The sequence below is a fragment of the Varanus komodoensis genome, unplaced genomic scaffold (assembly GCF_004798865.1).
Source record: "Varanus komodoensis strain SLA01 unplaced genomic scaffold, ASM479886v1 scaffold12, whole genome shotgun sequence".
Taxonomy (NCBI): domain Eukaryota; kingdom Metazoa; phylum Chordata; class Lepidosauria; order Squamata; family Varanidae; genus Varanus; species Varanus komodoensis.
The window spans coordinates 7,884,111-7,897,078 of NW_025335349.1; the positions used below are offsets into that span (position 1 = coordinate 7,884,111).

The following is a 12,968-nucleotide window of genomic DNA, read 5'->3' on the forward strand; positions in this document are numbered from 1 at the left end:
CGTAACGGGCAAGATGGCGGCGCCCAGGTCGTCCACGGGGGTGGAGGTCCGCTGTCGCTTCGCGCGCTGACCGCCGCCGCCCAGTTTCTGTCGTGCTTCCCGGAGGCTTCGGTGGGTGCTACGCACCTTCCTGGTCGACTCGCAGATGTTGCCGTTCAGCTGTGCCTGGCGCCGCCTCGCGGTGGCCCCGATCTGCCGCACTTGGTTGCAGTCTAAAAGGAATGGCGCAACGTCGGCGCTTCATGACTCCAGTGCTTCGAAGTATGACGTTATTGTCATCGGTGGAGGTCACGCTGGGACGGAGGCAGCATCGGCGGCAGCGAGGGTGGGAGCCCGCACTTTGCTCATCACGCATAAAATAGACACCATAGGTAAATAGAAGTGAGAAGCAAGCCCTTTTTTACTATTAAGTGAAAGTCAAGAAATGCAAACCCAGAACTCGAAAGATGCATAAGCTTAAAGTTTCTCTCAGGGCTAAGGATGTGAAAAATGAGGTCCTTCAGATATTTTGTACTACAGTCCAGTCATTCTTAACCTTTGGCCACGTTGGGTGGGGCTGATGGGAGTTCAAGGACAACTGGGAAGGCCTCAGGTTTCATATTCCGGATTCCATACACTGAGATAACACTGCAGGTCTTTTAAACACCCCATGATCAATACACATGTTATATTCCAGGGCATCAAGAAGTGTTGTTGCATACTGCAATTGTATCCTAAGGATTCCCACTTACTTGTGCATGTACTAGATGGCTGTTCTCCAAGTGAATTTGTGTTCAGATATTTCATTTTAGCACAGGCTAATCATTTGTTTTTCATAAGAACATACTGACAGGATTACACAGTGGTACAGAATGGGCTTTTATGTGCATGTGATCTCCAAAGCACATCTGCAGCTGCATACAAGCGTACTATATTAACAAGCAGCACCAGAAAAGCACCTTAAAAGCTGTTACTTTTGTTAGACTGAGTGGAAGTTTCTGTTTCCAGTTTATGAAGAGACAACTTCCCTTTCTCTTGCTGTTTCTGTTGAGAGTACTAGGACTTTTCCCAATAATTGCCACAAGGTCTGCTGAACATGACAGTTCAGGAGTTAAGTTTCCAGTGAGCACATATAGGATTGCTGCTGCAATTGTTGTGCTAAATGTCTGTTCTGTGTTTGGCATACTTAAGAAATCTAACCATTTTGCTGCCATACAAAGTAATTTTTGAGGTGGGAAAAAAAATTCTGTCAAGGTTCTGGCAAAAGTGGATTGAAAAAAAAAATCAGTGTTCTCATTAGATATCCATATCTAATCAAATTCCTAGATCAGAAGCATAGGTAACAAAAAACGTTTAAAACTCAGCAATCATTATGGTAGACATATTTTCTATCTGTGTCTGCTATATCTAAATATTTTAAAATAAGCACGAATATGGAGTTTTCTCATATAAAAATTTAGATGTAAAGTGGTTTGGTTTATAGAATGGCAAGCTTTGGACACCCACTTTGCAACCCTTTCTGGGTTCAATTGGATGACATACTTTGTCAAGCTAACTGTTTAACTTTAACCTAATATGGCATTAGGTTACTATAGCTCTGTGTGAATACTGTCCAGTATGTGGGGCTTCATGTTTCTTTATTGTTAAATAATCATCATCATCATCATCATGTGTCTCTGGCTGACCCTCTCAAAGCCTGACTCATCTTGAAAATTCCATCTCCTTAAGGAACTAGCTCAAAAATCCTGCTTATAACAGCATGGGGAATTTAAATAAGTAGTACTGTTGTTCAGTAATCAACTTCTTAACTAGAAACCTGATGGAAAATAGAGAAAACATTATTCTTTTGAGCTCTCCGTTTAACGATGTCAGCTATTTGCCTTTGTGTGCTTATTCAGCTAGAACTGTGTTAATTCTTCATAATTTGTCATTCATGCTATCTTGGGGCAGAAAAGTAGGGTGGAACTTAAATCTTCAGCTTCCTAAATAGAAGCTGATACAGAACAATCTGTTGCTCAGTGGTAGTCAGAAGAACACCCCTTGTTATCTTGCACAGGACAAATGTCATGTAACCCTTCCTTTGGTGGAATTGGGAAAGGACATCTAATGAGAGAAGTGGATGCGCTGGATGGGCTCTGTGCACGAATCTGTGATCAATCCGGAGTGCATTACAAGGTGCTCAACAGGTGCAAGGGTCCCGCTGTCTGGGGTCTCCGGGCTCAGATCGACAGGAAGCTCTACAAAGAGAACATGCAGGTGAGAATGGGGAAAATAAGGTATCTTAGAGCACAGTCCAGGGGTGTTTAAGAACAGAAGCCCTGCCACCCTCCGCATTTTGTAGCTAGCCATTGTGGCTGGGTGATGCTGGGAGCTGTAGGACCCTTTTCTGCCTAAACATGCATAGAATTCTGCCTTTAGTGAGAGGAAAGGGGGATCTAGGTAAGCATAATAACGAGGTTCATGTGGTTTGCAAATACAGTAAGAATGTAAGTGGTATTTGCTGCACCATGCAACTTAAACGTTGCTGTTTGTAGACAGTGATAATGAAAACGCTTGTACCGTTAGGCTTTTTAAGGGGCCTTCCATTATATTTAAAGCTTAATGAAATTGTGCTGAAATGCAAAGTCCTGGATTAAATGAATGAAATAAAGGAAAGGGGAGTGTATTATCATCAGTAGCAGTTCAGAAATATGAACTGAATTTTCACCACATAACTTGCACAAACTGAGATGCCTCAGAAAAGCAGGAGGCATGTTATTGTTTTTGGAGGTTCTTTTTCTTTTTTCTTTGTTTTTTAAAAGGATGTGTGTGTGTGCCCATTCATTTAAAGATTGTTTTTTCCTAGTAGAAAGAAATTCTCCAAACTCCACTTCTGACCATTTGTGAGGCTGCTGTGGAAGACCTACTGCTGTCAGCACCAGAGTCAGATCATCCTGGAAAATGCCAGGTTAATGGAGTCATTCTAGGTCAGTACTGGGGAAAGCATCTTCCTGAGCTGGTTGTCACAATCCATTTGCATAAGGCAGGGGTGCACAACTTGTGGACTCCCCTGCTGTTGTCATTGCAAAAGCCACAGTGACATTACTGCACAAAAACAACTCACAGCTGTTGTGGTGGACGTTGCTGTTCCTGCTTCCCCTGGAGCGCTCACCAAGACACTTCAGGTTCCAAGAATCTGAGTGGATTTCTGCTTGTGAGAAAGGCTTTAGGACCTGCACTTCTGTGGTGGGAACTATAGAGCAGCAGAGGTTGTCCTCAAGAGACTAAATATATGCCACATTTGGAGACTTTCTTACTGTCTGATGGTTGCTGCTGCTGTTTTTGCGGCTACACAAAGAAGCACAATTTCTAAAATGGAAGTCAGAAGTAAGAATAAGATGAAACTGTAGGAGATGAATTTAGAAGTGTGAGTTTGATATGTGTGCATGAGGGCATGTGCAGCCTCAGAAGGTCAACAGACATTTGATTCCACCCTTCGGTTTGAAAAAGGTTGCCCACTACTGGCATTGGCTGTACCCTGGAAAAAGTATTCAGGCAGGGGAAGCTTGCACCGGTAGAGGGTACCTCCCGGATGTGGTGGTCCCCAGGAGGAGCTTTGGGAAGTGGTCCCTATAGCAGGCATCATCTCCATCTATTTGCGCTGGGGCTGTTTTCACAGACTGCACGTGGGAAAAACTAGCTTTTAGATCATTCAGGAAATGAACAGAGTTGTTTTCCAATTAGCAGCAAAATAACTTACCTCATTTTTGTGCTGATCCAACATGAATTAGGGGGAACCTTCCCCCTAAAGCATATGTTCATGCTTGTGATCTGGGACTAGTCCTCACTGAACTATTGCCCTCATTTCTAGCCATATCTTGAGGTGGGTAAGCAACCATGCTTGTAATCTGAACGTTGGAGTCATATGGCCACTGCTGAGGCTGCAAAATCAGCATCAACAGGCATGGTGCGGCATGTTCTCCAGTGTGTATCTCTGGGCCATCAACAGTTTGAAGGCTCGGACATGCCTCAGAAATTAATCATAATAAAAGGTTACCAGAAAAATATCCAGAATAGAGGTTGAGCCAGAAAACAGGAGGTTCTCTCTGCATATTGAGGACATGTCAGGGAAATTCAGGCAACTGGTCTGCAGGACATCATGAAAAAAATAGCCGTGTGGGTGTGTGTGGTTTCACTATCTTGAAACAATTGTGTGAATTTGCCCGTTAAAGGGAGGTGGAATTTTCTAGGACCCCAATGAGCCACAGGGAAGGCTTTTTGTTTTTATCTTTTTCTTGAAGATATCTGTATGCTAAACTACAGGTTACTTCATTTCCTAATGAAAACCTTTTAGGTGGTAAAAATGGAAATACTACTTTCTCTGAGCACTTCCAGATAAACCTTTTATTGTATAATATCAATTGCCTCATTCACAAAATTATTTCATTCTACACTGCCCGATAGCTGAAGCTCTTGTGGGGGAGAGATGTTTTCTCACCACTTATTCTGTCTTTTTTCTTCTCAGCAAAAACCTGTTAAAGGAATGGCTACAGAACAGTTGCCTAGTGCCTTTTGGCTGGTAGTGCTCAGAGCCTTCCACCTGAAAGCCGCCCTGTAACTGGGGCAGCAGCTGATGCGCCACATGTTCATTTTCCTTCATGTTTCCATTGCAGAAGATGGAAGGCGAGTGCATGCTGGGAGTGTCATTCTAACAACAGGAACATTTCTGAGGGGGGTGATCCTAATTGGATTGGAAGAGCATCCTGCTGGGCGGATGGGAGAGCAGCCCTCCATTGGCCTTGCTCAGACACTAGAGAAACTTGGGTTTACCATTGGAAGGCTCAAGACTGGGACTCCACCTCGACTGGTGAAAGACTCCATTGACTTCAGTGTTCTGCAAGCGCAAGCAGCTGACAGTTCTCCTGTGCCCTTCAGCTTTCTTAGCGACACCGTGTGGATTAAGGTGGGGTAGAAGGCCTGAAGATGTATGCAGCTGATGGAGTTGATATGAGTAGCCTGTCTCACTCTCTGTGTGTGTGTGAGGGAGGGAGGGAGGGAAGGAGGCATACATTTTCCTAGCAATGATTTTTGGCACTCAAAAATAATATTTTGAAATGGCTGCTTAAATGTGGGAAATGTCTGTATAGTGGCCGCATGAGTCAGTGTGTGCCTAAATGACCATTAACAGCCAGTGTGGCACGGTGCTTAGAAAGCTGGACTGGGGGCCAGGGACGTGCAGATTCTAGTCCTGACCAGCCATGAAGCTCCCTAGGAGACGTTGGGCTAGTTCCTCACTCTCAACCTAACTCACAGTGTGTTGTGAGGATAAAATGGACTGGAGAAGGACTATATAAACTGCTTTGGGTTCTTTGCAAGGGAAAAAATGGGAAATAATTGCAGTAATATTACTATTATTTGTGTATCCCTATTCAGACATATTGAAAATAATGGTAATAGGCTCCTTGAAAGCCTGTGTTAGACACTGGGATATTCCAAAGACCGTGTATACTAGTCTTCTTGAAAATAGTTCTCACTCGATGTGTTGGACTACCATTCCCGGCATGACCTTGGGAGTGTAGTCAGACACGTTTGGAAGACACCATGTTGGAAAAGGTTTTTATTCCTAAAATACCAGTCCTGTTATGTAGAGAAAATGGCATAGTTCTTAAATGCCTTTTTCCATTCCCCAGCAGTTTCTTGTCCCTGAACAATCCATATTGTGATTTTTTTCAGTCATCCATAAGGGTGTTATTTTCTCCTTAAGTTCAAGCAGACTTATTTATATAGGCTACGAGAAAGGCCAATACTTTCCCTCCATCGTTATTCAGAAGAGTCTTATTGAAATACAGTGTAAACCATTATAGAACTCTTACTTCCCTTCTAAAATATCCCAACCTTATATTTATAATAGAGATACAGTTTTCCTGAGAAGCTAGACAGTTGTGCTGCCTAATAATGATTAAGACTGGTACAGAGGGTTGGGTTTCTCGGCTTCCTATCTGACATCAGATAAATTATTAAATCAGAGGTGGTCAGCTTCTGCAGCTCTGCATGTTTTGGCCTAAAATTCCCATCTCCCCTCACCGCATCTGGAGGGCTACAAGTTGCCCATTCCTGCACAAAGCCTGCTGATCTCAAAAAGGTTTGCTTAGATGACAGTTCAAATGAAATGGCTTAGATTTCTTCCCTGCACGTATATGTAAGGTTGGGCCTAACTTATGTTGGTGGCTGTATGTCTCTGCCTCAGCAGTATTATTAGAAATAAAGGATCTTTTATAGCTCATTTTTGGGGGGATGGAGGAAGACACCCAATGATAAAATCTTAGGTATGATAATAAGGATTAAGTGAAGACTTAAGGAAACAGCGATCTCTGCAGCGAGACTATGCAAATGTATTCAACCATGTATGAAAAAATACAAAAATAAATATATTAGTTAAATCCAGGAGGTCTTCTTCTGTTTCAGCCAGAAGATCAGCTCGACTGTTACCTGACTTACACCAACCCCAAAATTGACCAGATAATTCGTGAAACTCTTCATCTGAACAACCACATCAGCGAGACAACAAGAGGACCACGGTGAACCTCCCATTTATTTATTTATTTATTTATTTATTTATTTATTTATTTATTTATTTAGAGTGTGTGTGTGTGTGTGTGTGTAGACAAATATGTATACAAACAGATGCACACACAGCATTACTGTAAGCAAGAAAGGCAGTTCTGTACCCTGAGGGGTTTACATTCCAAATTTCAGCGTGGGGAGAGACAGTGGGGAGAAATGGGGAATGGAAGGGAGAATAGCAGCAAGGCCAGTGGGGCAGAATATGCGAATGCAGTGCACATGCAGACTTAGACTTGTTTTCTGTAATCAGTGAGGAATACTTCAGTAAGGAACATATCCAGTCTCTCGCACTGTCTGGGGGGAATCATGGAGGACTCTGAAATTCCTCATCTTGCCAAATTCCTGATTTGGCTGCTTATTCCTGTGTCCAGGTACTGTCCCTCACTTGAATCAAAAGTTCTACGTTTTCCAGATCGCATCCATCAAATCTGGCTTGAGCCAGAGGGCCTGGATTCTAATGTGATCTACCCACAGGGAATGTCAATGACCCTGCCCTCGGAGATCCAGGCAGAACTCATCACCCATATCAGGGGCCTGGAAAAGGCGAAGATGGTGCAACCCGGTAAGAGGTGGAAAGGTCACGTTCCATGTTATCATATGGGGGTGTTTCTGACATTATGTGTGCTTGTTTAAAGCATTCATAGGTCATCTTCCATCCACTTTAGAGTATATCTAAGTGCTATGAAGGTAGGTCTGCAACCCCTCAGAAAAATTAACAAATTTGCATGTATTGCTGTGTGTGGCAGACATTTCCCTCGTTCATTCTTTTATTCATTTTCCCTCCCTAGGCTATGGAGTTCAGTATGATTTTCTAGACCCACGTCAGCTGACTGCCTCTCTTGAATCTCGTCTTGTCCAGCGTCTTTTCTTTGCCGGGCAGATAAATGGCACAACTGGCTATGAGGAAGCTGCTGCCCAGGTAAGGGAACTGAAAACAGGTGGCAGAAAATGAGTGATAATCTTCTATGGTGCTAAATTTCTTAATTAACTAGATATTTTCAGCCTTGTATTATTTGGATGCTTTTTTCAAATTAATGTGTTAGGCTTCACATTTCCATCCTTGCTTGGGACATGCTTCTCTATACTTGTGTTTCCATTCCCTTCTGGAATGCAAATGATTAAGAGGATTATTGTAGTATTAGGGAATCCTCTACTTTGCCAGAGGACAAGCTGGCTCAGAAATGAGCATGTTTTGCCATAATACACAAGAGCTCAACATATTCAACATTGTGAATATTAGACTATGTAGCACAGTGCCCTACTAAGGTATTTTGGAAGGAATAATAGAGATATGGCCATACCTTTTCTGGAGGAAAGGGGGATTATTGAGGGACAGGGAGGGAGTAAACACAAGGCAAATTGTGAGGCTTTCTGAAAGCTTGTCCTGGAAGGAAGGGCGGAAAGATGAGATGGCAGCAAGTCCAGGGCTGCTGCTTAGTGATGCCTTAGCATGTGAGGAGAAAGGAAGAGCAGGATGCAGCAGAAGCTGGAAACCAAGAAAAAGAAAAAGAGATGAAACTGTGGAAGGAGGAGTGAAATGCTTCATTCTTACCTCTGTCACTTGTCTGAAGCACTTTACAGGGAGATAAGATCTTTAGGCAGTATAAAACCAAAACAGGGAAATGAAACCCCCTGTTTAGGGGCTAACAAGATTTTACCAGGTTACAGAAAGATTGTGTAGCCACAAACATCCAAACATAGGCTTTCAGGAGTAGGCCAGACAGAGAAGCTATTAGCGATGCAGGCAGAAATCCAAGGTACCAGGGAATAAGATCACCATGGGCAATGTCAGGGAGCCAGCAAAGAGTCTCTCAACAAAGAGAACGGAATAAAAACATTAGTCTGGGGTCCAAGACTAATTAACAGAAAACCAAAACCAGAGTGTAACAAAAATTGAAGGGTGGATTTTCAGGTGAACAAAGGTTAACAGTGATTGATCATGCTTTTCTGAGTAGATGGATGTTTCACTATAGGTAGTCAATTTTGGTACTACTTAAAAGATCCCATGAGAGTTCAAGGCTTTTGCATGGCAATTGATAAGTGGTAAGAGACTTGTGAGAGTCCTTCGTCCAATGCACAGAGGGCCAGGGTACTCTCTTGTGCATCTCAGAAGATGACTGGTGATGGAAATTGGTCCTGTTTTGGTACTTCCCCATCTTGGACACAGAGACCATGGCTTAATTTAATGGACTGTAGCATTTTGTATGGAACCCAGAGGCATTGTGGCTTGTCCTGTCATGCAAACCCAGCCGGCAGAGGTTTGAGGATTAGACAACCTTCAGATAATCCATGGCTTCATCTAGACCTCAGTCAACACCTACTGCTTAGTGTAATGTGAACTGGTTCAGGATTCTGCCCGACAAGAATGATCTGACAAGAGGAGCAAGCTGTTACAATTGCCAGGTGTTGGCTTAGTGGGATGCTGGCACCCAAGGTCACGGGAGGACCGGCTAGGCTCTTGGTATGTAGAAGGGAGAGACAATATCCAATATATCATATGCAAGGACAAGAGCATTTGCACGCAAGGACAGGAGATTGCGGCAATAAGGGCCAAGGGTTCCTGGGATCGATCCGGGAACATCACCCCATGGATCATCTGACCCAGGTTGGGGGGAATAAAGCTAAGGCCCCAAAGGGGTTCAGGGCATCTCTTGGAGGCGAGGTTCCATTCTCATTGACAGACACTGTGCCAAAGAATGTCATGCCACCCTGTGTCTTTGATTGCTATGACTGGTATAGTCTTTGTGTGTATAGCTAAGGCTAGGGTGATCTTTGCTATTTTGTGTCCGAGGGGGCCAACAAGGCCTGGGCCTTGGGGGGCTTTGGTTGGTTGTGAAGTGTATTGCTGCTGCTCTCCAAATCCCCTCCCCTCCCCTTTTATTCCTTGTAAGTTTTAGCTGTTTTAGTACCCTCCACCCCTATCTTTTAGCCTTTTAATAAATCCATGTTTTTCTCCAGTGCTTGGGTTGTCATGTGCTGAACCAGTGTCTGGTCCAGTGTTCTGGAACCAGGGAGTTACTGGGTGGAACTCTTAGCCCAGGAGCAGGGAATCTTGGGCAGCCGTCCACTGCACCTGCGCTCACACCACGCAGCAAGTCTCTGCGTGTGCACTGAGCCGCGGCTGACATGCCATGCAGACAGGAGCAGAGTTACTTCAGGCCAAGGTTCTGGAGTCCAGGACCTACGGCGTTTCACCTGTGTCATCTGTAACCATGCTCCTCTCTGGCAGGGTATAATGGCTGGAATCAATGCTGGCCTGCGGGTCAAAGGGAAACCTCCCTTTATCATCAGTCGAACTGAAGGTTACATTGGTGTTTTGATCGATGATCTCACCACTCTTGGCACCAGTGAGCCATACCGAATGTTCACCAGCCGCGTGGAGTTCCGGACATTCCTACGCCCAGATAATGCTGACAGCAGGCTCACTTTCCGAGGTAATCCTGTCCCCCAGCAGCCTTCCTTTGGGACCAAGTTTCACTCTTCTCCCTTCTCATTCTTTCACACTTTTATGACTCCTAAGGCTACAGTGAAGCTGGCTGTGTATCCAAAAACCGACACGAGCAAGCATCTCGGATGAAAACAATGTTGGAAGAAGGCAAGGAAGCACTGAAGTCTGTTCAGCTCAGCTGCAACAAATGGGTCCAGCTCATACCAGAGGTTACAATTAATGCTCAGCATCGCCCATTCTGCAGGTACAGGCAAGCTCTCTTGTCTTTTAGTGAGGTACAGCAGGAGGAAATAGGGAAGCATCCTTCATATTCTCTCATGTGGATTCCAGTTTAAAATGATCATACAGCCTATCTCAGGCGCAAGTAAATGGGTTTAGAATTAAAGTTTTGATTACGTCTTAATTCACTAAGTGGCTTGGCTCAGGCCTCATTTCTTTTACACGGGCCTACTTTTTGCCATAGTTGCCAGAGCACCGCTTCCTTGTCCATTTTTCCTTGTCATTTTTTAAAAAAAATAGATAAGATATCCATTGGAAGTTCTTGAGCTAAAATGCTGTGCTTCTTCCTTTGTTTTGTATCGTCTACGAATATATCATGACCTACTAATTTCTGATAGAAAAGCTGTGCTCTCTAAGTTACTAATTGCATGCCTGGAGTCTCCCTTGTGCTCCTTGAGGTAAGGTAGTAGGCACCTTGCTTTGTGTGAGAACAATGGATAATGCAGTGTGGTTGGGATTCCTGCATGGCAGCTCCACAATAGGTGCTGATGTGAGGAGGTTTTAACACTGGAAGCATTTAATTTCACAGAAATGGTTATTAAGTTCGGTTTCTTGATTTTAGCATTTCATACGCATCTTTTTATAAGAAGCACACTCAGGACATTTTGCAGTTCATTCCGCTGGCCTAATTGTCTGGGATGGCTGGTTTTTGTTTGCTCAGTGCTCTGGATGTCCTTCAGTGCAGAGATGTCGATATGAATAGTTTGGCAAGAGCCATCCCAGAGACCTTGAAAAAGTTTGCTGAATGGAGTCAACTCGCAGAGAGGCTGAAATTAGAAGGTATGGAAGACCAGCAAAGTTGTAGCAAGACATAGGTAGTATTCAACAGAGCTTGCTCATCTGGGAATTAGTTCAGAATGAGATTCCTGTCACCCACAGGGCACACACTCTGGATTTCAGCAGAAAATAGCTGTTCTTACAGGCCTATGTAGCCCATGACTCTGGAGAGAGATCTCACTTGTCTTCACTCTAGTGAGGCAGGTGTGAATCAATGTATTTATTTATAATTATTTATATGCCAACTTTCAGGATACAAATCCTATCAAGGCCATTTACAAGCAACATAATCATAATAAAACCACAATGAACAGCATTAGTGAGTTTTTAAAAAATAAATCACAGGGAGCTTTCCTGGAAAATAGTTGGTGGAAGTTGGCCCTGTGGGCAGGGAATGACCAGCAGAAACCGGAGCAGAGTGGGTACCTGTTATGATCCTTCCATGCCTCTCTCTCCTGGAATCCTGCCCTCCAGACAGTCGATGATTGATGGCCCAAGGGTGGGACGGGCCAGCTGGAGCACTCCCTGAATTAATCTTCCCCTGCCTCCCTCCCACTCTGTATTTAGACTGCAATCCAAAATACACTTTCCAGGAAGTAAGCCTTAATGAGCACAGGGAGCATACCTCTGTGTAGGATTGCACTGTTTGGATACTTCAAGCTTTCCTAGACAAGACTATATCCTGTGTTTTACAGGAAAGTTCAGCCATCCACATTATTTTGATTGCAAGCATTATTGCTCAAGATAATGAATATTCTAAGTTTCCATTGATAATGCATGAGAAGTCCTAGTTGCAGAAAGCTGTGTTAGTGTATGTTGGGATTTTCCTTAATGTCCTTTTCTGTTATGTTCATTGATCATCCTGTTCATTCTGTTGCATTCCTGCCAGCTGTTTATGAGTGGCATGTGTCCAGTCAGAAACTGGAAATAGAGGAAGTACGTCGTGATGAAGCTCTCCAGCTGCCAGAGGATCTGGATTATTTTGCCATCAATACGTCACTATCCCAAGAAGTACGAGAGAAATTGGATTCTCACCGTCCCCAAACGGTAAGATACTGGCATCAGAGCAGAAAGAAGGTTTAATGGATGCTGTGTAAAAACTAGACATTATTTCTGGTCCTGAGATCTTTAGTTATTTCCAAATGTCCTGTCATGAGCACAGAGGGAGCATTTGGAGGAAGGGGCTTCTTGCCAGTTTTGTTTGGTGAATTTTCAAACTTGCCAGCTTTGAGAAGTTGCTAAGATAATTTCACTTCCAGTCAAGAAAAAATGGGGTACAAGAATATTTAGCAAAAATAAGATTGTTTCATTGTGTCCCCTTCTTAAACCTTTGGCAGTGTTTCAACAGCTGCAACAGATTTAGGCTACAATCCTGTATATATAATTACCGGGGAGTAAACTTCAGTGAACTCAGTAAGGTTTACTTCCAAGAAGACTTGCCTAGGATTGTATTGAAAATATGGCAGCAGCGTTCTAAAAGGCCTTGAAGACAATTCCTCCTCTGGAAATATCAAGGAAGATATTTTCTTGGAAGATATTTTTACTCTAATTTCCTTTGCTGTTCTCTTTGCTGAAATATTTCAGAGTAGCTTAACTGTCTTGTTCTAATTTTAGTGATGAGTCCATCTCTTTTAATCATTGTCATACACTGTGTACCTTTTATGTACAGCCAAACCAAAAAAAAAAAGGCACACACTATATAATACTATGCTTAGGAAGTGATGTCATGTAAGGATCAAGGGACTAAGCTATGAATTGGGGCATCTCTGGTTCAAATGAACTTGCTTCACACTCTCTTCCCCTTTCTGTCCAGCCCTCCTCGCATCCATTGTATAGGGATGATAATTTCTTTTAAGGATCAAGTGGTTCCTAAGCGTCTTCA

At 43.4% G+C, this 12,968-nt stretch overlaps 1 protein-coding gene across 1 annotated transcript in view; it reads left to right on the forward strand.

The window, feature by feature from the left end:
- Positions 1-12,968, forward strand: part of MTO1 (mitochondrial tRNA translation optimization 1) — a 14,043-nt gene continuing 1,075 nt past the window's right edge. Inside the window, exons 1-11 of the mRNA XM_044421851.1 lie at positions 1-371; positions 2,036-2,235; positions 2,828-2,945; positions 4,632-4,921; positions 6,424-6,536; positions 6,954-7,144; positions 7,371-7,501; positions 9,812-10,016; positions 10,103-10,274; positions 10,971-11,089; positions 11,976-12,133. Of these exons, the coding sequence (XP_044277786.1) occupies positions 146-371; positions 2,036-2,235; positions 2,828-2,945; positions 4,632-4,921; positions 6,424-6,536; positions 6,954-7,144; positions 7,371-7,501; positions 9,812-10,016; positions 10,103-10,274; positions 10,971-11,089; positions 11,976-12,133 (1,923 nt within the window). The 5' untranslated portion in view covers positions 1-145. The remainder of the gene's footprint in view (positions 372-2,035; positions 2,236-2,827; positions 2,946-4,631; positions 4,922-6,423; positions 6,537-6,953; positions 7,145-7,370; positions 7,502-9,811; positions 10,017-10,102; positions 10,275-10,970; positions 11,090-11,975; positions 12,134-12,968) is intronic.